This window comes from Rhopalosiphum maidis, chromosome 4, assembly GCF_003676215.2.
Source record: "Rhopalosiphum maidis isolate BTI-1 chromosome 4, ASM367621v3, whole genome shotgun sequence".
In the NCBI taxonomy this organism is placed as follows: Eukaryota; Metazoa; Arthropoda; class Insecta; order Hemiptera; family Aphididae; genus Rhopalosiphum; species Rhopalosiphum maidis.
Window position 1 is genome coordinate 49,926,386 of NC_040880.1, and position 22,979 is coordinate 49,949,364.

The 22,979-nt window shown below is 28.3% G+C and overlaps 1 protein-coding gene across 6 annotated transcripts in view; it reads left to right on the forward strand.

Annotated features, from left to right (window-relative positions):
- Positions 1 to 22,979, forward strand: part of LOC113558963 (ras-specific guanine nucleotide-releasing factor 2-like) — a 50,407-nt gene that overhangs the window by 24,605 nt on the left and 2,823 nt on the right. For 3 of the 6 annotated variants that reach the window (XM_026964551.1, XM_026964550.1, XM_026964552.1), the window contains 23 exons: positions 6,299 to 6,436; positions 6,521 to 6,627; positions 7,955 to 8,102; positions 10,000 to 10,283; positions 11,793 to 12,022; positions 13,417 to 13,610; positions 15,010 to 15,356; positions 15,444 to 15,586; positions 15,645 to 15,862; positions 15,950 to 16,096; positions 16,161 to 16,366; positions 16,432 to 16,547; positions 16,628 to 16,711; positions 16,769 to 16,960; positions 17,021 to 17,258; positions 17,310 to 17,514; positions 17,578 to 17,732; positions 17,937 to 17,957; positions 18,854 to 19,046; positions 19,108 to 19,287; positions 19,797 to 19,894; positions 21,676 to 21,958; positions 22,372 to 22,569. In XM_026964551.1, coding sequence (XP_026820352.1) covers positions 6,299 to 6,436; positions 6,521 to 6,627; positions 7,955 to 8,102; positions 10,000 to 10,283; positions 11,793 to 12,022; positions 13,417 to 13,610; positions 15,010 to 15,356; positions 15,444 to 15,586; positions 15,645 to 15,862; positions 15,950 to 16,096; positions 16,161 to 16,366; positions 16,432 to 16,547; positions 16,628 to 16,711; positions 16,769 to 16,960; positions 17,021 to 17,258; positions 17,310 to 17,514; positions 17,578 to 17,732; positions 17,937 to 17,957; positions 18,854 to 19,046; positions 19,108 to 19,287; positions 19,797 to 19,894; positions 21,676 to 21,958; positions 22,372 to 22,569 — 4,125 coding nt within the window. The remainder of the gene's footprint in view (positions 1 to 6,298; positions 6,437 to 6,520; positions 6,628 to 7,954; positions 8,103 to 9,999; positions 10,284 to 11,792; positions 12,023 to 13,416; positions 13,611 to 15,009; positions 15,357 to 15,443; positions 15,587 to 15,644; positions 15,863 to 15,949; positions 16,097 to 16,160; positions 16,367 to 16,431; positions 16,548 to 16,627; positions 16,712 to 16,768; positions 16,961 to 17,020; positions 17,259 to 17,309; positions 17,515 to 17,577; positions 17,733 to 17,936; positions 17,958 to 18,853; positions 19,047 to 19,107; positions 19,288 to 19,796; positions 19,895 to 21,675; positions 21,959 to 22,371; positions 22,570 to 22,979) is intronic. The other 3 variants (XM_026964554.1, XM_026964555.1, XM_026964556.1) reach the window with 3 other exon arrangements.

The window sequence follows — 22,979 nt, forward strand, 5'->3', positions numbered from 1 at the left end:
ACCTTTGTAACAATGAATTAATGTCACCATTGGCATACATTTTAAGTGGGCTAAAAAAGAAAAGTTAATCATTGGTTTTCCATCTCAAAAAACAATGGATATGTTATAGCTGTTATTATTAAAACGACTACAACTTAAACATACATATTTTATACTTTGTCCTGCAAATGATTTTCCTTATTTTTCAAAATAATAATGAGTTCTATTTGGTATCATGATTAAAAATATCATCAAAAAGAAAAAAACATCTCAACTATAGATAATTAAGAAAAAAGGTACCTTGCGGCCCACATGACTGAAGAGTCAAATAATAATGTAATAGTGGTTATTAAAATGTATCTATTAATAGTTAATATCAACAAAAAATACTATTAATTTTATCATTAGCAGTTTTTTATAAATCAGCATGTTTTTCCAATAATCATATTATAATAATCACTGTGCTTAACTAAAGCATTCTTTTCGAGCATAGCATTCCATGTATTAGGTATAAACAGAGCCCAAACATTTGTTTGTAACACATATTTTTTATACATTTATATTCCTTTTATTTAAATATCATACTTGATCTAAATAGTTTTAAGTATTGCGTACGAAAAACCCAATATAACTGACCCACTTTTATTTTTGTTGTCGATCGAAATTCAAATTCTCAAACTTATTAATTGTTTTATTTCCATTTTTTTATTTTTTTTTTCAACTTTCAAAGTTAACTTATTTTTTCGGGTAACATAACACAGTCTTGAAATCCACTTATACTAGGGTTTTATGTTATGTAAATAAAAGCGTCGTTATAAATACTATCAATAATTATTTTAACGAATGAGAATCGTTTTTTTTTAATAGATTTACGTTCACTTTATTATACATCTGCATCTTCATTGTCATTTGTCGCCGATTAACTAATATTATTATATCAATCTCCGTCGAGTACCTTGATCCCAAATTGTGTTTTATGTCGTGTTCCATCGGACGGTCACAAAAACCACTTAATAACTTTAAACACCAATCGTGGTTGCAAATGTGTCAAATGTCGGCTTGATAGTAGTTTCAGTTGATTCTCTTATAAATATTGATAGTTAACTGTAAACTGTATGTAAGTTTTATTTTTTATGTGATAAATATTTTAACTTGTTCTTCCATCTCCGTATCACCGTAATTTTTAATTAAACATTAAAATGATAAAATATCGTAAGCACTACGAATGTTACCGTTGATTAAAAATACTATTAGCTAATATTTTAGTGGCCATTAGTACGTTATTATTGATTAACTACAAAATGTATATTTAGAAAAAAACGAATAGTACACGACTACCACATGGTTACACTGGTAAATGTTTACTATGCAATATAATTTAATCAATTATTTTTCTACATTTTTTTATGTTACTAAAATTATGTTTCTAATAGTGTGATTTGTATTTTTAGAATTTTTGTAATTTGCTCATATAACATTTAAAAACAATTGATACAAAGTTTCAGGAAATGAGTCTATGTCAGGGTGGAGCATGTTTAAGTGATAAATAAAATCAAACAATTATAGGTATTGGTAGCTTATCATTATCATTGCTTTTTAAATTAATAGCATAAACGTACCACACCCAACCATATAAAATTACTCATATATACCTATTAGCATTATTTTATCTTGTCTTGTAAAAATAATGGTTCTGTATAGTATAAACGCTCTGACAGTATTTATATTGATTTTTAAATTTCAAAAAATAGGTATAAATATATAAATATATAATTTAAACACACGTTTTATAATCTTATATTACGTATAAATTTGATATTTTTAGAACATCTATATTTTTAATTTTTAACTTAAAATAATATATTTTTTAAGCATATGTTAATATTTATCCTTGTTTGTACAATGTTACTAGTACAATTTTCATCATGTTTCTGTATTTTAATAATTTCGAAAGTCTATTTCAATTAAATTGTTTGTTAGTAATATTGTATCATTTGCAGTTTTTATTTTTCATTTATAGTAGTTTAACAATTACTTACAATAAGTTACATAAGATTATAACATTACATTTCAAGTGGTGAATAACCTATTCATTATTGTACTTCAATATAGCAGTTACAGTTACATAAGCGTTCTCAAAGTGACAACCTATATTAGAATAAAAATATTTTACTGTGAATAAAATTAATACCTATTTTATAATTATTATTATTTTTAATATTGTTATACGTAGTTTGTAATTTTTCATATAGGTATTATCGCATTTAATCACAAATTAATAATGATAATAGTTACGTGGTAATTTTGTCAAACTACAAAGTGAAAATTTTACCAGCAGTTCATTATAATTATTGTTAAGTCTATTTTGACGTTATTTTATCACGTTCTCGTCGAAAACGGATTTCTTAGATTTTCAAACACCTTAATGGAAAACAAACTATTGTTGGAGCAATTTTAGTAATTATCATTTCATTATTCTCTTCATCCATTCTCATTCTTACTCAATCACACACTATCTCTCTCTCTCTCTCTCTCTCTCTCTCTCTCTATTATACACACACTCACTATCGTCGTCGTTCAAAGAAACCTTTGTCGATGTGTTGATTTTGGAAAACAATAATAGTTTTCGAACAACAAAACCTACGTAGCTTGGTCGTCTCGTCACCTGCAAACTTGCTTTGTTACGTCTCTCTCACCGATATCGATTTTTGACGAATATTACTGGCGACCTTTGATTGTGAGGGTGTGTAGGGTTAACTCCCTAGTGCGGCGAATATCATCGTATAGGTAGGTGCTGCTCGTCGAGACCAAAATACCGTTATTTAATTATCCGTTTGACGTCGTGGAATACGCACGCACAAAGGATTTGTAGGGTATGATGTATATATAGATAAGTATATTCGTACATCTATAGTAATAAATAATATAGTATACTGTATTTAAGATTGCTGCACCTGTTTAAGACAACTCTGAATGTACGATAAACGTTAAAGGAATTAATCCGAGAAACTCGAATACTCGATGTATAGTTTTGCTTTGTCGTTGAGTATATATATAATCATAAAGAGATGCCGGATGTATAAGATTATAATATAATAGTTGGACTTCCCGGGTGGAAGATCTGGGGGCTAGTATGTCATACAATAGGTGAATCCCAATTCCTTTCCATACATACCTGCTTGTTAGAAGTTGTACCCAATTCCTCTCTTGATGTTTGCAGATAAATCCACACATAAACCCAATTCCTTCTCGAAACAAATTTTATTTACATGTTCCCAATATATATTATCTATTGAAATTTTACTTCAAATTTAAGCTACTACTAATGTCAAATAACCTCATAAAACATAAGTTATAATAAAAGAAAGAATAAGTGTAAAAACAAAATACTACTAGCAGCAAATGAATATTAGTATATTATATGAGAGATGAATTAGAGTTTGTAAAATTTGTATCGCACATGCAGAAATCCGTTGTTTTCATTTTTTTTTTTTTTTTTGAATATAACTATAATAACTATGGCAAAAATACATGATGGCTTCAAAAGTAGTGATATGATGCCAATTCAAAAAAAACTGATATTATTTTTTACATTAATGCTAAAAAAATTGGTACACCTTGGGTAACATCAAACTGACTGGGGACCAACCGTAACTTCAAAGGGGAAATACATTTATGTACCTCGTATACTCCACTTTTATATGAAAGGAATCGACTGTACCTCATACAATCATATCTATTATTAAGTATTGAAATAAAATTAATACTTTATTATGACGTACGTATTTAAGTTTAGAAAAAAACAGTAAGTTAGAACACAGGTGATGTACTTGTAAACAACAATTATATTATTGTAGGCCCAAGTGTACCTTTACTAGGTATCTTATGGGTGTATACGTATAGGACAGTATTATTATCTATATTATAATAGGCCTCAAATAATGAAATAAACATTCACCAATTGATTACGGGCATTTATTTTGTTGTTACATTACTTCAATAAAAAATTACTGATAAAGTGATAAACATAAAATTAGGTACCAACACTATACTAACGATTGCATGTGTCCTGCGCAATAAAGTAAAATAAGCACTACTATAAATTAATTATATTATTATACGCGTTTGTTAATTTGGAAAATTTTGGTATTCTATAAATACAAACGTAAAATGATGAGGAGGAAGGGTTTGTAAAGGAGATGTGAAGTTTATGGGTTATAACCATAGGCCGTAATTTATTTTTGGTTATGACACTGGATTGTTGCTAAACTTCCTTTTTTCGCCTTGGCCGAAATACTCTCAGTCTACCCGTGACAAGATCGGTGAAATGTTTAATTTATATATATATCGGTTATACTGGGGTAGTTAAAGAAACACTACAATATCATATTGTATACATTACACAATATACGTTTATATAATAGATTCAGGAAAATAAAGGCGTAGCCAAGGGATTGGCTTAAGAGTTACAGCCTTTCTCTCTCTTGACTGTGTTTATTTTTTCCATTATAGCCGTTAATAATTGATATATTATATATATATATATTAATTACAGACTAATATATTAGCTAGAAGTGTCACTTCGGCAAAAATTCAACGTATCTGTTTTTATATTCTATACATTTTTTCTTATATTATCATGACAGTATAATTAGTTCAATTATACGAGCTGTTATACCGATAAGTATTTCATTTACATCTATATCTAATATGAAGTATAAGACCGTATCTGAGGGGGTTCAAGAGTATCATATGGAAAACTAGTTTACAAATGTTTAAAATAACTATGTTTAATACCTATCAACATACTCGTAAATATTTTTAGTCACAAATGGCTTAATTTATTAATACCATATAAAAATATTATCATATTTATATTATTTTATTATCTAAATTCAGTAAATATACATTATTTAGGTTTTTGACCCCCGCCCCTTCAACAAAAATGTCTAAATACGGCATCGATTGATGTGTTTATTGTTAATAAATTATTAGTTATTAATAATTATTATTATAAATGATAATTAAAATATACTGTTTATTGTTACTATAATATTCATTTTTCGTATTTTCGTAATTACTGATGAGTACTGAGTAGCGTCTAGCTCAAAATGGGTGATAGATGGAAAGATATTTTTTCAATATTTCTTATGAAACGCCAAATTTATTCTTTTCTATCTTGTCGAGAATGAAAACTTCCTTACGTCCCACAATGACGAAAAAAAGACCAAATGGTTTGGTAATGAGTAATGACAAATATGAATAAAAATAACATATCAAATGTTATATAATTTTGGCTTAAAACGTCCCAAGAAAGAATTAGAAAATTGGAGCCATAATAATAATGGCTTGTTGCGTTATTTATTAAAAACATGATTTTACAAAAAGTGTAAATGAAAGAAATATTTAATAGGGAATATTTTTCGGGGCGTAGCTCTCCCCTCCCCATTGTACAAAATCTCTAGCTACGCTACTGCAGGAAACCGAGCTACTTACTAGGAGTACGTTTACTCTTAATTAAAGTATAAATCTTGTTTTCGAAAAAAAAATATAATCTGTAGAGTCTAGACAATAAATTAGACAACAGAATTCTAATGGTAAACATATTATTGTATACCTATGTACTCAAAATATTATGCTAACATAGAGTGAAAATTATCTTCAATAACTCAATAACTTACTTGTCTTATGACTTATCGTTTATCTACATTATTACCTAGCTGTGCTTCTATAGTAATATTTTTTTTTATAGTTAGTATTTATAATATATTAATATGCTTTGCCATTGTCAAATTATATGATAATATAATATTGATAGCAAACGTAAATTACTATAGCTAAGAGATCATTTTCACCTACGTATATTTTAATACGGCTAATAAACTTTTTTCGTTTTTTAAATAAAAATTAGTCATCAACAAGTAAATGTTGAATAACTGAGAATAATTAATTTAGTGAGTTTATTAAGAACAATATTATTAAACATTAACGGAAACCTTAAAATCTAATAAAAATGTGACTGAATTGAGAACTAATATTAAATATACTCACGAGGAAGTAATAATAAAATCATCAACCATACTTATTTTCTAAATATTCGATTTATTAAAATGATTTTCATTTTGATTTGATTCAAAACAACTTATGCAATATTAGTAGATCATTAATGTAGTAGTAGATCTTCATCGGTCATCACGGTACGATACATTTGATCAAATTACAATAGTATGGCAACACTAAAATATATTTATAGTAATATATTAATATCGTATACAATATATACATGTAATTCATTGTTTTTTCTAATTTTTAATTTCAGAATATATTGTTCTATTACGACTACGAGAGCTGTAATAAGCCGTCCGGAGTGATACTGTTGGAGGGCAGTTATTGCTCGAAATTAGATTTTTCTAGCGGTACGTCGAAAGTCACTGGGAAAATTCATCCGGAAAATGAGGTTAACTATACATGATTTATTTTTTATTACTATTACTCAATAGACCATGGCTTACTTGCTATTTGTGATTTGTGATTTTCCCAGCACTGTTTCGTCATTTCATACAACCATCCTCAAATGCGGCAGTACGAGTTCCGCGCGTCATCAGATACGGCTTGCAAGACTTGGGTGAACGCTTTGAAGCAAGCCAGGTATACACCTAGTTACCTTACCTATAGTATACACTAATACAGTGGAGTTATTTAAAACGAGGTAGATATTTGACATGTCAGATTTTTTCCAAATAGATAAGCCAGTTTTTGCTGATAAAACTGGCTTATTTTGTTAATTATGAGGAACTGTAAACAGGAATTGTATGTACCTACTGGAAAATAATTTTCACAATATGATATAATTAATATTTAATAATTTGAATAAATATTAGACACGTGCGCATATGTTTTTCAAGATACGCAATTAGTTGTTTGATTAAGGTATGTGAAATTATTGTGTGAAAGAACGTATTATTATATTATAATATTATGTATTTTTGGTGTGAGCTTTTATTATTATTAATTTTTCATTATTTATTGAATGGAAAGACACATGCAGACGTATATTGAACGTATTTATATAGGTCATTATATATTTACATTAATTGTATTGCTTTTTTACGTTTATAATAATTTCTATGCATTTATAGGCTGCAGTATAAAATGTATTAATATATAATTATGTATATTTATTATAGTTTCTTTATTACAATATTATATTTTAAAGAAAAAAAGAAAATTTACAATTTTTTTTAAAAAGTTGTATTGAACTGGCAGATGTATACATTTTTAATATTCTCATTTTTTTAATCATATTTGTAATATTCACGGACAGTTCTTACATGTCTGTTCAAATGAGAGGAAAATATGTATTGTGTAAAATTTCGCCTAAACGCTATACACCATATTATTAAAAATGTTCATTCAACTGAAAAAAAAAATTTCATTAACTCGTCAAAACGCAAATCATTCTATTCATATATAATATTATATAGGTACAAATTTACAATTATTTATATGCAGAAACATGTACAGTCAGAATAATATCATTATTACACAGGAATATATAAATACAATTTTATTTCTATAACTGTTTTTTTCATTCTAGTAACAACATAATATAAATTCTAAAAACAAAATAACCGATCTTAATTTTATTCATAATTTTTTAAGTACTTCTAATATAAACAAATATTTTTACATATCCAGCAGTTATTTGATTATAGTAGTTGTATAGTTATAAAATCACGATACCGAGGTAGGTATTATATTTTATTTAGAGCCCTTCCTCTGCTTTAAACGACTTTTTCTCAAAAAATGTACAAAAATCGTACTTGTTAAATGTTTATTTTATACATAATATATAAAATGCTATAAAACTCCATATGAAAAACTAAGATGATAACATTTTACTAATATTATGTTATGAAACCTTGAACATATTGCTTCACGTCCATTATAATATCTTCAATTTTCACCGTTTCAGTTTCAATAAATTGTTGTTACAAAAAGAAGAGCTCGAACAACGGCACTTGCATTTACTACAGGTCGTCGAAAGCGAAATGACTGCAAAATGGCAATACGCCCAACAGGTCGATGAATCGGCCTCAGAAATCAAAAAACTACGCGCAGAAGTAAAACATATTATTAAAAACGAATTATTATTTCCCTGTAGTTTGTACATAGTGACGTGTCCATCGTAATGATTGCTTTTCCATTTCATATCACTGGTACAGTTAAAGATGTAAATTATCAGAACTAGTTTTTGTACCTATTTCAAAAAGTCATATACATTACGCCACATTATTAATTTTAGCATATTTTTTCTAGTTAAGTTCATCGTAAAGATTCTAACATCAATTATTTGGAAAATTATTGAGTATCTTGAGTAAATCATATACTCTATAATTTTGCGTGATATTCCGGCTATCTGTTATATTAGTATTTAGTATTTGTATTTGTACGAATCGTACAACTAGATAGTTCTGCCCAAATAAACGGTAGAAATAAACTTATGTAGACATAAATGTATAACGTGTTATATTTGTTATTATAAGAACGCAGGTAACAAGTAGACTGCCGTGGTATTTCTTTAAAATTGTCTACAGTTGCCATAAGAATTTCAAAATTGTCTCTAAAAGACTGAGAGTAAAACGCCAATGAGTACCAATATTTGTATTTAAACTTAAAATTGTGTAATATAAACGAGTTTAAACTGTTTAAGCTTAGGGTATAAACCATGGTAATTTCAGATGTACGTTGTACTCGAGATAGTCATCTATGACCTTTTGTAATTATTCAGAATAGGATCTAAAGATTTCATATTTTATGATACTTATATTTTGAATCCGTTTACATGGTTTCTATAATATGCAAATGAGAATGCACGAAAAACCTCGTTCGATTTATTTTAAAGCGTTTTGTTCTAAATGCCAACAATGGTGTACGTATTCAAAAACACTAAACAATATTCATCTGCAATAAATATTTTAAATGTACTACATACTTTAAAACGCTATTGGTTTATTTTATTAGATAAAGCTTTTGTACATATAACTGGATATAATTTGCCATTCAACGAGTAACGTTTTGACTAATAATAATAATAATAATAATATAACAAAAAACACCAAAACATCTTACTTTCGCTTAGTTGGTCTATACTAAAACGCCAATAATATTGTTATATGTACTTAATAATATATAGACTCAGTGATGTATAGGTAAAATAAACAGTGATAGGTATATGCTTTTTTCACGTAGATATTTGAAGCGATCCAATGGTATAGTCCAAAATTGTTTTTTTTTCTCTTCGCTCGCCTGATTTTTAAATATAATATAAAACAATAAATAATTTTACAATTTATAGTAAAAATGTTTTATATTTTTCCTCTGTTTTAAATTAAACAAAAAACCAAATACGGATGTATGTACCAAACAAATATATCTGTAAAGTACATGACAATACGGCAAGATCGAGTTATCACAATAACTAGTAAAAATACAAAATAATATTAAATATGATAGTGTTATTCGAATTGACCATAGAGTAACCTGAAAATTCTATGGTTGATATACCACGAGTTTCAGTTATGATTGCTTGATAATAAAAAATTAATTCTTAAATAATAACATTTCGTATTATGTCTTAATTTTACAATATTCGTGCTGGACGCTAGTGACTAAAAATTTATTTTACAAATAGTTCATTTATTATTTATAACTATTGTCCTATAGGATGTACAACACTAAATATGTCCGTATACCCGTACATCATCACTTTCTCATAAGCTATACAACATGGATAAAAAAAAGCGTGTTGGATATACGCCGTATACCCCCGTTTACTCTCCAATACGTTCACGTTAAAATAAATAAATAAATATAGTTGTATTAAATCTACATCTCGCGATGTAACTGATTTTCTCACCTGTACGCCCCGAACACCACATGTATAAAAGTTATAGTCAGCAGTCAGATATTAAAATATCACTGGACACCGTACCTTTTGGGGTGCCGTTTTTATAATAGGTGTTAACATTAAAGAAGGAGCTGCGACCGTTAACATCGTACGGCGGGTCAAGTACCGGGTCGTTCGACGGTGGAACGACGGGCTCGTATTCGCGAAGGCAATCCAAAGACAGCTTTATATTCTCGGACCCGACCACTTTCAACGTCCAGGACTCGATCGAAATGCGCAAGATCAAGAAAGTGCAGAGTTTCTTTAGGGGATGGCTGTGCAGAAGACGGTGGAAACAAATCGTCGAACAGTACATCAAAAGTCCTCATGCCGAGAGTATGCGCAAAAGAAACAGGTGAGTACCAATATATTAACTATGTTCATTATAATATTAAGTAAACCCCTTAATAATTAAAAATATCATACCTACTCAAAATTATAATAGAAACGAGGTTCCGGTATATAATATATAATATAATTTTATTGTAAAATTAAATTACCCTCCTCCTCGAAAATACTAACTAATTTAATACAAACGTCACGTTGATTAGTACCTATAGGTATTGATTAATATTGAAACGATATTTAATGTTTGATTAAATGTTTTACATTCGTCGTGCCCCACATTATTTAGTTATTAACATATTAACTTAATATTTATTCAACGGATTTTAGTCAATAATGTACACTTAATATTATTAAATAAGTACAGTCTGCAGATATTTGGCTAATTGGCTATAATATCATATAATTACATTATAGATATAAAACATACATTTTATTTTTCAAACCATATACTACCTCTATTTTTTTTTATTATTGTATGTAAGATAACTATACTTACTAAAATATGTATATTTTAATTTTATTTAAATTAAATTAAATTATTCTATTGTTTTCATAATTTCAATTGTATAAAACCACCACTTATTGGTAGTCTAAAATCGAAATAAATACAAGAAAAAACTTACTTTTCAAGTAATTTCTGTTTTTCAATCTACAATTTTCTAAATATAATACATTTTTTCTTTATTCTAATGTTTTTTCTGTAAAAATATTATTAATAATATATTTTTAAGCGTTTTAATGATTACCTAATATATTATAGGTAAACCAATAATACGCTGTTAAACAATATTTTATTTTTTAAAACATTTTTGTAAGATTAAATATTTGAAATTATTCAGAAAATTCTATACTAATCACTCTGTTTAAAAAAAAAATACAACTTTATTTGGAAAATTTATTGTCTTTTGTTTATCTATTCAACTGTCATAATTACATTAAATATTTACTACTACAGTGTGCGTAACATTTTTATTATTGCGCAATATTGATCGAAAGCATATAATATAATATTAAAACTTGCATTATATATTTATGTCTACGGTTTGTTTGAATCGTTCGATCGTGTGACCAGAGAATTTCGTAACTATACATACAAACTATAATATTATTTTGGTAAGTACACAATATAAGACAGCAGCACATGCCGGTAAACGTTAAACTTTGTTTTTTACGTGATTGTGGTCTAAGCAAAATACATTTGCATGATAGCCATATAATTTATGTAAACACGTGTTTACTCTCGCATAATCGTCACAACTATTTCGAGTACTGTGGTTTTTTATTTTATACATACCATGTAACTACGGTTTAAAACTAATACAACATTAGGTTATAACACAATAACAAAAACAACAACAACAACATAATGTTATTATAGCCGCTTATCGTTGTTGTACACACGATGCGGTTTTCCTGTATTTACGACGCTGATGATGATGTTAGTAATAATGATAGAATCGAGTGCTTGACGTTGCATATAACTACAATATTTTTTTCGTTTTAAAATCGCCATCAGCCTGGTTTTTCGTATGGTCGAAGCCGAAGAAGAGTACGTGAGTCAACTGGAGGTGTTGGTCACGTGTTTCCTGCGCCCTTTACGGATGGCGGCCAGCTCAAAAAAGCCGCCGTGCTCTCACGAAGACATAAGTTCGATATTCCTGAACAGCGAAACAGTGCTGTTCCTCCACCAGATATTCTACAAAGGGCTAACGACCAGAATGGAAAATTGGCCCACTCTAATCCTAAGTGAGTTTTGAATAAATCTAGAATTATTTAGCATGCTTATATAAAATATATTATATCGACGCGGGTGACGACTAACCTAATATGAACCTGACGTCCGTAACGATATTGCTCGATATAGCTCATTGCTTTTTTCATTATGCTGTGAATTTTACACACACTGTTTAATGCGCAACTACAATACCATTTCTGTAACTATTAGAAATTACTGATTTTTCATAACTATTTGTTCTTTATAATTTGTTCTTTTTGTTTTTACAATATTTTTTATTAAAGCGTACTAGTCCTTTTTGTTTAAACACTGAGTAGTGAGCTTTTAACGCGAATTATTGTTTCGTTTTAATACTCGCACGACGTGCGACGTTTCAAAATTATTCATCAATGTTTCGTCTCCGTCATAATAATATTTAATTGATTCATTATTTCAACCCCTCGTGCGTTATAATATATTTAACTTGTATACATTTCGACCATCAGGTTGCTATATGCTATACAGCCGTAAAGGGTGGTATTATGATTACGACCTTAAGTAAGGCAAAAAACTAGGAATGTAATGACTATGGGTTGTGTTATTGATAACGTTAAGCGTACATACCGATTATATTGTACCCAAACACACCATAATAATTACCTACCCGATTTTTCCACTACTGAGTTCCCGATATTATTCAATTACTTTAACACGCCTTCAGTAACATCGGTCTCTTGTTTCACGAAAACAATGGCATCCCGTAAAGTTTTTTTTTTTTTGTTCCATCTTGTTATTAATTTTTTCTCTTAGATTGGAAAAATATAGTAGGACTTCAGCGGCATCAAGTGGCAGTCACCATAGAAACAAACGCCTTTACTGTATTCGCTTTGGTCTTCAGTAATCACTAGAAACTTTTCCGCACAAAACTTTACTCGGCCAAAATAAATTTGGCAAACGTATTATTTTTATCTCTTGCCCAGTCCATCTCTCCTCCTTATTTTCATTTATTTTCACTACAAAGTTATTTTCACGTTCTCTAACGCAATAATAATGTTTTATCTCGCTTCTATTACTGCTAGAATCAACTGACATAATATTACATTATAAGGTCGCTTGTGCGTGTGAGTGGAATTCTACATTTCATTTATTGATTCGTTGAACATTCCCTAAACCCGTAATACTATAAAATTAAAGATAGCCTATGGCATATATTTTAGACGTTTTAAAACTTAGTGAACTAAATTATACAGTACAGTTTACTGTTGGTATAACTATATCTAACCTCAACTCAACTGCCGTTAAAATTCGTTTCGTTTCCCGTGAGCTTTAATAATTTATATAGGTACCGAAAGTCAAATACGGTATTTTATTATGTTGGACTTAACTACGAAAATATACGATTTTTTTATTTTTATTTCATTCCCAGGTGATCTCTTTGACATACTACTGCCTATGTTGACAATCTACCAGGAATATGTAAGAAACCATCATTACAGTTTGCAAGTGTTAACCGAATGCAAACAAAACCCGGCGTTTGTTAACCTTTTGGAACGGCTGGAAAACAAACCAGCATGTCATGCACGATCATTAGAAAACTTTCTAATAGTACCAATGCATCAGGTAAAACTTATGATTGGTGTAAAATAATAATATTGTTATTTACGTATATAGTATAAATAATAGTAAATCTTAGTTAATCCGCTTAAAGAAATAAAAAGTCGCAGTAACTACAACGCAGTAAAATTAATTATTTAGTCGACTATTAAGATAATATTTTCAAAATATTTGGACTGTTGATGAGCTATTTTTAGGCATAAGAAATTTTCAATTTATTTTAGTTTACTTTTTTTTTATAAATGTCAAGTACACTGATAATTTTTAAATTAAAAAATATCGAAAAGCTATAGTTGCAATATTTTTTTATAAGCACTTATACTTTGAATTCTGATAATTCATAAAAATGGCGAAAATTAGTTAATTATTTTGTTGTTAGAAATTCATAACAATTTTTGTTTTTATACCTAAGATTTAAATTAACACAAGGTTCTTTATTTAACTAAAAAAATTCTACCGAAATGCCAAATTAATTTTTTACGAATATTTCAAGTTTAAATGTTTATAATATTCCGTATTCACCCGTAAAATAATTATTTATAATTAATTGATAGTGTTTTACATTCATTTTTATTTTTGTATTACTTAGGTTATGTGATAAATTGTACTTATTTGTGTTAATGTGTTACTAAGGATAGAACACGATTGAGATTGTCCTTATCGGTCGTATCTTTTTATCTTTTTTAATAACACGATTGAGAACATTTTTACCTACTAACTTTTATGCAACGTTGACACATTAATTAAAAATATAAAATGTGTCATTTTATTAAATTTTTAAGCAATAAAATTGTATTCTAAATGAGATTTTAATTTCAGTTAAAACTGATTGCCTAAATTTTAACAATACTTCTTTTTTAGCCCTTGCAACTACTAATAAAATCTTAAGTTTCTTCATTTTAAGTAATTTCTAAAATATTCAGTTTCTTTGATTGGATTACCTAAGCTATTTGAAAATTGATGACCACTGTCTACTATAACTTTCAACTACGTATACAAAAATAAAAATTCTGTAATACCTATTATAATACACTTCATAGTAGATAAGATCTATAAGGTTTCAATCATGTACCAAACATTTCTGGAAATTGTTGTATTTATATTTATTTTATATTAACTTATGGGTGAATCAGTGTTTTTAAGTTTATATTATTATATAAATTAGTCAAACTTTAATACATAATATGTAGTGTATATCATAAAATTATTACTCATTAATAGAGTATACATATATTTTATTTTAAGTACACATAAAACTATGTATGGGTAGTTATTATAAAACATACTTAAGTTATAGACATTTGTGTTATATGCATAGATAATTATGCAAAGTGTATAAGGTATCAAAAAAATTATAAATTATTTAAAAGTCAACCTTAAGTCATTGATTTTTTTTCCTTCTCAGATTCCTAGATACATAATAACTCTTCATGAAATATTAGCACATACACCTCACGACCACGTGGAAAGAAAAAGTTTACAAACAGCATGTCAAAAACTGGAAGACTTAAGCCGACAAATTCATGACGAAGTTAGCGAAACTGAAAATTTACGAAAAAACCTTTCCATCGAACGAATGATTATAGAAGGCTGTGATATTTTACTGGACGTCAATCAGATATTTGTCAGACAGGGTACTCTGGTACAAATGCCAATAGCAAGAAAAAAGAGCAGAATACCCCATTTCAAAACTGAAAAAGAAGCAGTAAGACAATGCTTTCTATTTACAAACCATATGATAATCACAACTAGGTGAGTCTATAGCTTATAATATAAGTACCCTACAAATACATGGAATTATTAATAAACACACATATTTGAAAATTTTAATTTATTTAGAACTACTAGTGGAAAATTACATTTGGCTCCCGAAGTCGGAAAAATATCTTTAGCAGACTGTCGTTTAATAGAGGACCCTAATGATAAAGAGGACGATAATAATAATCCAGGAGAATTGGAAATTCCAGATGGAAACAACGAAGGTATGTAAAATATATTTTTATCAAAAATATTTCTGACTGTAGTGTTTTTTTTCAAAAGCTGACGATTCAGCGGGTACCAGCCATTCAAGTGATGTTGAAAATAGCGACTGTGAAGGCTTAAAATGTTCATCTAGCCCAAGTCCTAGTCCTAGTCCAAAACCACAAAATTATGATTTTCAACTTTGTGTTGATTGCAAATCGTCTACGCCGATCGCAGTTCATTTGTATGCGCCATCTTTACAAGAAAAAACCGCGTGGGTCAGTGATATTAGTCAAGTAAGTACAGAACATTTTTCTTTTAGTATAATTAAGTACTATTAATAATAATTACAATTTGGATTCTTTTAATTTTATGAATATTAGTGTATTGAAAACTTAAGATTTGACGCGATGCTTCGAAATTCAATGTCAGATACTTCTTCTGTAACAATGCCGAATTCAATGCGTGATCCAAAACTTTTTAAAGATGACAAGGATATCAAATTTAGTAAATACTACAATTCCTGTAGGGTGCGTCAAATTTTTGATTTAAGAAAAATGATTTTTTTTATGTAAAATTACCTTTTATATTTAGATTCCACGTATTCACCATGCCACAAAAGAAAAACTTATATCTAGACTCGTTGATTTGCGATTTTTATCAATAGATTTTCTAAATACATTCCTTCTTACGTATAGAGTTTTTACTGATGGAGTTACTATTTTGGAAGCGTTAAAAAAGGTGTTTTATAATAACGAAGTTGACGCTTATGAAAATATTGGTCAACCTATGAACAACACGTAAGTCAATATATTATTATATTACTTAATGAAAATCTAGTATTTTATTTTATTATCACTTTTAGATCATTAGATCGAAGCGAATTGCATAACAATCATCACCTCACCACAGGAGATAGAGATAGAAGATCTAGTGTTATTTCATCAAATCGAAAGAATAGTGCCGCCAGTTCTGTATCCGGTATCCATTCTATTAAAAACGCTCACAGGAGCGTTCTTTGGTACTTACGCATTTAACATATATTTTATTTTAATTTACAGGTTACGGATCAGAAGTCAGTGATCGAGATAGAAGTTCCAGTGTGGATTATTGTCCGAGAGGAAGAAAATACAGTTTTCGAAAATGTAATAAAAAAAAAAGTTTTATTATTGCAATTATTTTATTTAAATGGTATATTATAGTGGAAGAAGAAGAAAGAAAAAATAAAGGAAAAGTGTCGGAAGAATACAGTTCAACGACTAGTTTATACCAGCAACCTTCACCGGGACGAAAAGTCAGTATACTAATTGAAGACACAGGTGACAGTTGTCATTTAGCCCCTCCTTCTATGAGTAAAGCAACTTCATCATCTAGTAATGAGACTCTGACTGGAGGTTAGGATAAAATTATGCATGGTGTAGTTTTCTTTCTTTAAATGTTTGCATATTTTTTAGATAACCAACCAACAGTAGTTGCAACATCTCCATGTAGCAATAATAGTAGTTCAACCTTAGTAGCTGCGACTTCTAACTGTGAAAAAAGTATTAATGACAATAAAATCAGTAGTTTTCCAAAAGTATCTACACCAGAACGTAAAATACAATCGCCTTCAAAAGGTTTCCCCATTCACCATGGACATGCGATCAAATTTGGTTCCATAATATCAGATGCAGCCAAAGAACTTGTAGAAAAGTAATATTATTTTACTTGAAGTAAACAAAAGTATAACAATTACTTTTATAGATTCCATTCAGAAAAGCATTTTTCCACTCCACAACCACGTAGAAGAAGTTGGTTCAATCATGATTGTACTCCAACTATAAGGAAAAAGAGTATTGGACTTTGTGAGGACGATATGGGCGGCACCGATGAAAACGGGTGGCTCAGTAACTTACATAGTGCATCATCGTCAAGATCAGCTTCACTAGCAAATTCCAGCATTGCACAGGTAATTCTTATTTCTGGTATATTCATAAAACAAAACTAAACATAATAGTTTGGATTTCTGCAGTATTTCTCTAGAAGAAAATCATTTGCATGCGCTGGAGATGCTGATGGCTGTTACAGTGGAAATATATCACAGAGAGCTAGCATGCAACACGATAGCCCTCCACTATCTAGTCGAGTTGGTGTCGTAATAACGTCATCGAGACAATCAAAAAGAAGGTAAACCCATAGTTGATATTCAAATCATATCGTCGTTTATTTGTTGTTTGTTATTTTGAAAAGCGTGGGACCAAATTATCACTTAGGAACTATAGAAAATGACTAAATAAAATGGGTCCTGCGCTCAAAACATTTATACAAACCCACAGCTGTAAAGACGGTTCTCATATGTTTACACGTGTTTTGTTTTATTTTTGTGTTCAGAACTGGAAGGCCGGAGTTTTGGTAAGTGCTGTGGATACGCACAATGTGAGAGGTCTGACATTTGAAAATCGGCATAGCTAAAGGGGTTTTTATTCAGTTTTATTTTTGATTTCATATTTCTGCATGAACCTATCACTTACGGACTACATATACTATTTTGCTGCTCTTTGACAACTTTAAAAGCTAATATTATTATAATACTTAGTACTCTCCCACACTGTACAGAACATTTGGTTTTAGCACATAATGAACCAAATAGTATTTATAAAGGGTCTTCCGATATTTTAGAATAATTAAAGAAGGAAAATAATATATGCATGGACTCTGACTAGCAGTTAGCTAAAATGTTTGATCCACACACCCTAGTAGTGATAATATATTTAAAGTTCTGAAGCTAATACTATACTATATTTAGTTATTCCAATAATTGGTCTCACAGCCACCAAAACCATTTAGTTATAACTGCTCATCCTTCCGCTGTATAACGGCAAATAAAAAGCCATTCAATCCAGACTAATAGAAAGTAGAGTTTAAACTTTTAAAGAATGTAAACAATATTATTGCCGTATAAATAGTTTGAGTTTGTTGCTGACAAAATAGAGAACACCTGCGACTCCTGGGAATGTTTCCGTGCACGTGTTATTCATTCAAGTATCATATTGAATCGATTCTATTCCCTCTGCCTCGCAATCGAGACATATGCACATTTCAATCAGTATACTCTTCTTTTTATTATTATTATTTTATTATTTTATTTTATTAAATCAATAATCCGATCAAAATCAGTTCTTCAGCGCAAACATTAATATTTTCGATTCAGTATTAATAAAAGCTCAACACAAGTTTTTCTAGACGAACAAGTATAGTTTTACTATACTAAAAGTCACAATAACACACATGTGTTCTTTTATTCAAAGGAGCAGCACGTCTACTGCTGCTGCAGCGTTTGCTATTGCAACGTCAGCTTCAAGTAATCCTCGAGAACTCTCTCCATTGCATGATCAAAGATGTTGTTCAGTAGAACGAAAAAGAAAAGAGTCTGTAATGTCCACAGCAGCTACGATGCGGGTGTTAAATGTCTTAAAACATTGGATATCAAAACACCCACAAGTACCATATAACAAATTTAAATACGAAGAATACTTATTAATAAAATTAACATAACTTTTAGGATTTCGAAAATGAAACACGCCTTAAGAACATGACTATAGACTTTTTGGAAGATATACTCTTCAGTCCTAATCTTTTACCAGCTGAGCACAAAATAGCTGGACAATTACTTAGATTACTCACAATGGACGAAACAAAAAAACCTACTGTTGATCTAAACTTGTTATTGACTCCGTCTCAGGTATGTTAATTATTTTCTTTTTTTAAATTATTTACTAAAACAATTACCATAATATTTTTAATACTAAATCATTTACAACACATATTATGTACAAATAAATTTGTACAAAAATACCATTTTTTATGAAATAAAATGAAATTGTAAATAATTTGATCAATTTTGTACTGATATACCTATTATATTATATATATAATTCCATAACAGTATAATAATATTCTATACTATACTACAACAAAGTATATGATGCATTAATATATAACTGTATTTAATTTTATACAATAAAAAAACATTAATAATATTTATTAAGTTTAATCTATTAAGTAAATGTTATTATAAAATCAATATTACTAGGTATTATTGTTTATAATACCTATTATAAAATATTTAATTACAAATTTAATATTGTATAATATTTATGAAGACTATAAACTAATTTAAAAACATTTAAGTATAGATAACTCAATAATAATTAATAATTATACATTCATAAACTGTAATTGCATTTTCAGATTCCTAGTTCTGAAAATATTGACACATTATCTGCACTAGAAATTGCTGAACAAATGACTTATATTGACCATCAAATATTTATAAGAATCCAAAGCCAGTGAGTACAATCTCATTAAAACAATTCCAACGAAACCTTTGTCTCTATGGTTTATATAAGTAGTCATTAGTCGTTACTTATATAATGGAATTGCTTCACGCATTCCACTTTTTGTAGTTAAACTGTATAAATTACATATGAATGACCTGTTAACACGCATTATATAAGTAAAAATTTAGTGCTCAACATCAATTATCAAATATTGATATTCAAATTCATTTTTAAACAGCTATAGGTTATAGCTATTAGTATAATAGTTATAACTTATAATTCCTTGAATTTAATCATTTTTAACTATAAAAGGATTACGAGACTTGGTAGTTTGTTACAATGTTATAATAAAATAATGAAAAAAAAAACATAATATGTAATCACGTATAATACTAGATTAAAATCTTGATAAATAATTTAATATATCATTATTACCACGGGAAATTAGCTATAAAATAACAATATATACAAAAAACGGATTTGTTGTGTTTTTGACAGAAATAAGTTACTTATAATATAAGTGGACTTCTTGGGTAACAAATGATTTTTCGTTATCCTCGCATAACTATTTACTTATAAATATCTTATGCCATAACACTCATAACTCATAAGTTATATATTTTATTATTTTACAACTTTATTTTAATATTCACAGTCCAATTATGTTTTTATAAAGGTAGAGTTATATATTTATAATTGTAATGTAACAAAGTATAATTAAAATTTTTGGTATTTAATAGATTAATTAATTCATTGATGAAATTAATTAATTGAAAGTTATTCTAATTGATAAGAATCATCAGTGGTAAAAAAACAAGAGCATAAAAAATTACTGGATTAGAATTTTAAATAAATACATACACTATATGATATGTATCTTGATTTTTGACCAATATACTCGTATTATGTTATTCTTTATTTATCATCAAAAGTATAATTATTTATTATTGATGTGTCATACACAAATAAAAACTCTATTTATGTCTTAATAGTTATGTTGTTGAATAGAACAATGATTAAATAAAATTAAGAATAATAATTGTTACCTTTAAAAATATAAATTTGAGTTTATGTATTTTCAAAAAGTTTAAGTAAAAATACTGATGCTTAATCATTTTAACACTTTTTCGTTTAAGGCTATTGTTTACATTACTCATAATAAGGTTATAACCTATATAATAACATAATAATACATAATACTAACCATTCATAAATGCTAAGAGGTCTAGAAAAGAATGTACAAAAATCTATTTCTATAGCGGCAATCTTTAACACTACCACTAATCTATTAATGTAAAATAATATTATAAAAATCAAACTAACGTGTATTTTTTTAGCTTTAATAGTTTTCAATAACAATATGATAATTTTTTCGATGGTAAATTTTATATTGTTGTTGTTAGGACTCGGGAATATTTAAAAAAAATTATCGTTAGAGATTTCTATATAGATACAACAAAAATATTACTGCAGAATTTGATTATGAGCAATAATTAAAATGAAATAACAAACGTAATAGTTTGTTAAAATATATTTAACTTTTTTTATTAGTATTTTCCAATTACATAAATAAAACAACAAATTTTGCATTTACACAAATTATATAGTGCATTAAATGTGCTGTATTGTTTTTTTTCACTGTACATTATTTATTTTTTATTTTTTTTTATATAATTAAAATATAATTATATTTAATAATCATTTAAATGTTTACAAAACTAGTATTTTGGACTTCAATAATCAAAATTATGAATTGTTATTATATCACAATTCTATGTGTATTTTTCAAGGGAATTTTTCGGTCGTGCTTGGATGAAAGACGACAAAAATATCAAAGCGCCTCACATTATTTTAATGACCAAGAGATTCAACGAGTTGTCGCAGCTGGTCGCTTCGGAAATAATGCGTAAGAACAATGTGGCCGCGAGAGTGATAACAATAGAAAAGTGGGCCGCAGTAGCTGACATATCCAGATGTTTGCATAATTTTAACGGAGTCCTTCAAATATGTTCTGCTTTTACTAATAGTTCAGTGTTCAGGTTGAAGAAAACGTGGGAGAAAGTTTCAAAAGCTGTAAGTTGATACGATTAAAATTAATACATTATACGTATAATAACAGCTATAACATTCTATAACTGTTAATTATTATTTTGATTTCAATGATGTATAAAATATATTCACGTGTTATTAAATAAATTACACAAAAATGTAATCCAATAAGATTCATATATAATTTCTACCTACATTATATTATGCATAACCTACTGTGAGTTTAACAAATTTGTTTATTTTTATGGTTACTATTTAGATCTTTTACTTGTATCTTACATTTTATAATTGTTAACCATATGTGATGTAATTATAACTTTCAAATGCTTTATAGCATGAAAATCAAATAAAATACATATTTTATTGAATTAATTTAACTACAACTTTTAAATGAGTTTTTGAGATTATTTATTCTGTATAGCTTATTTTGTTTTTAGACAAAATTGTCAGTACAAAAACTTCAGATAATTGTCTCATCAGACGGAAGATTCAGAAACCTTCGTGAAGCTTTGCACAGATGCGATCCACCGTGTATTCCGTATTTAGGAATGTACCTAAGTGATCTGTCGTTTTTAGAAGAAGGGACACCAAGTTTGGCAGACGACGGTTTACTAAACTTTTCAAAATTACGTATGGTGAGTATAGTAAATTAAAAACGTATCATTTATTTGATTATGTAAATTATTGGAAAAATATATTCCATCATTGCAAAGCTTACACCAATATTAACACAAACTTTCTTTCGAATACCTTATTTTACAAAATATTTCACATTAGGTTTGTTCATACTGAAACCACTGATATAACTTAATATATTATATTAGGACCATTATTCTAATACAGGCACTGGCAACCCGTGGTCCGCGGGCCGCATGCGGCCCACCAAATATATTTCATGGTGTTTAAAATTTCAATTGTATATCTTAAATTGATATAAATTTAATTTAATCACGACTTTAATATAACAATGTACACATCTCATGACATAAGCTATGAGCAAGAACGTAATATAATCGTATATAATGTTATGTCGTAAATCGTAATA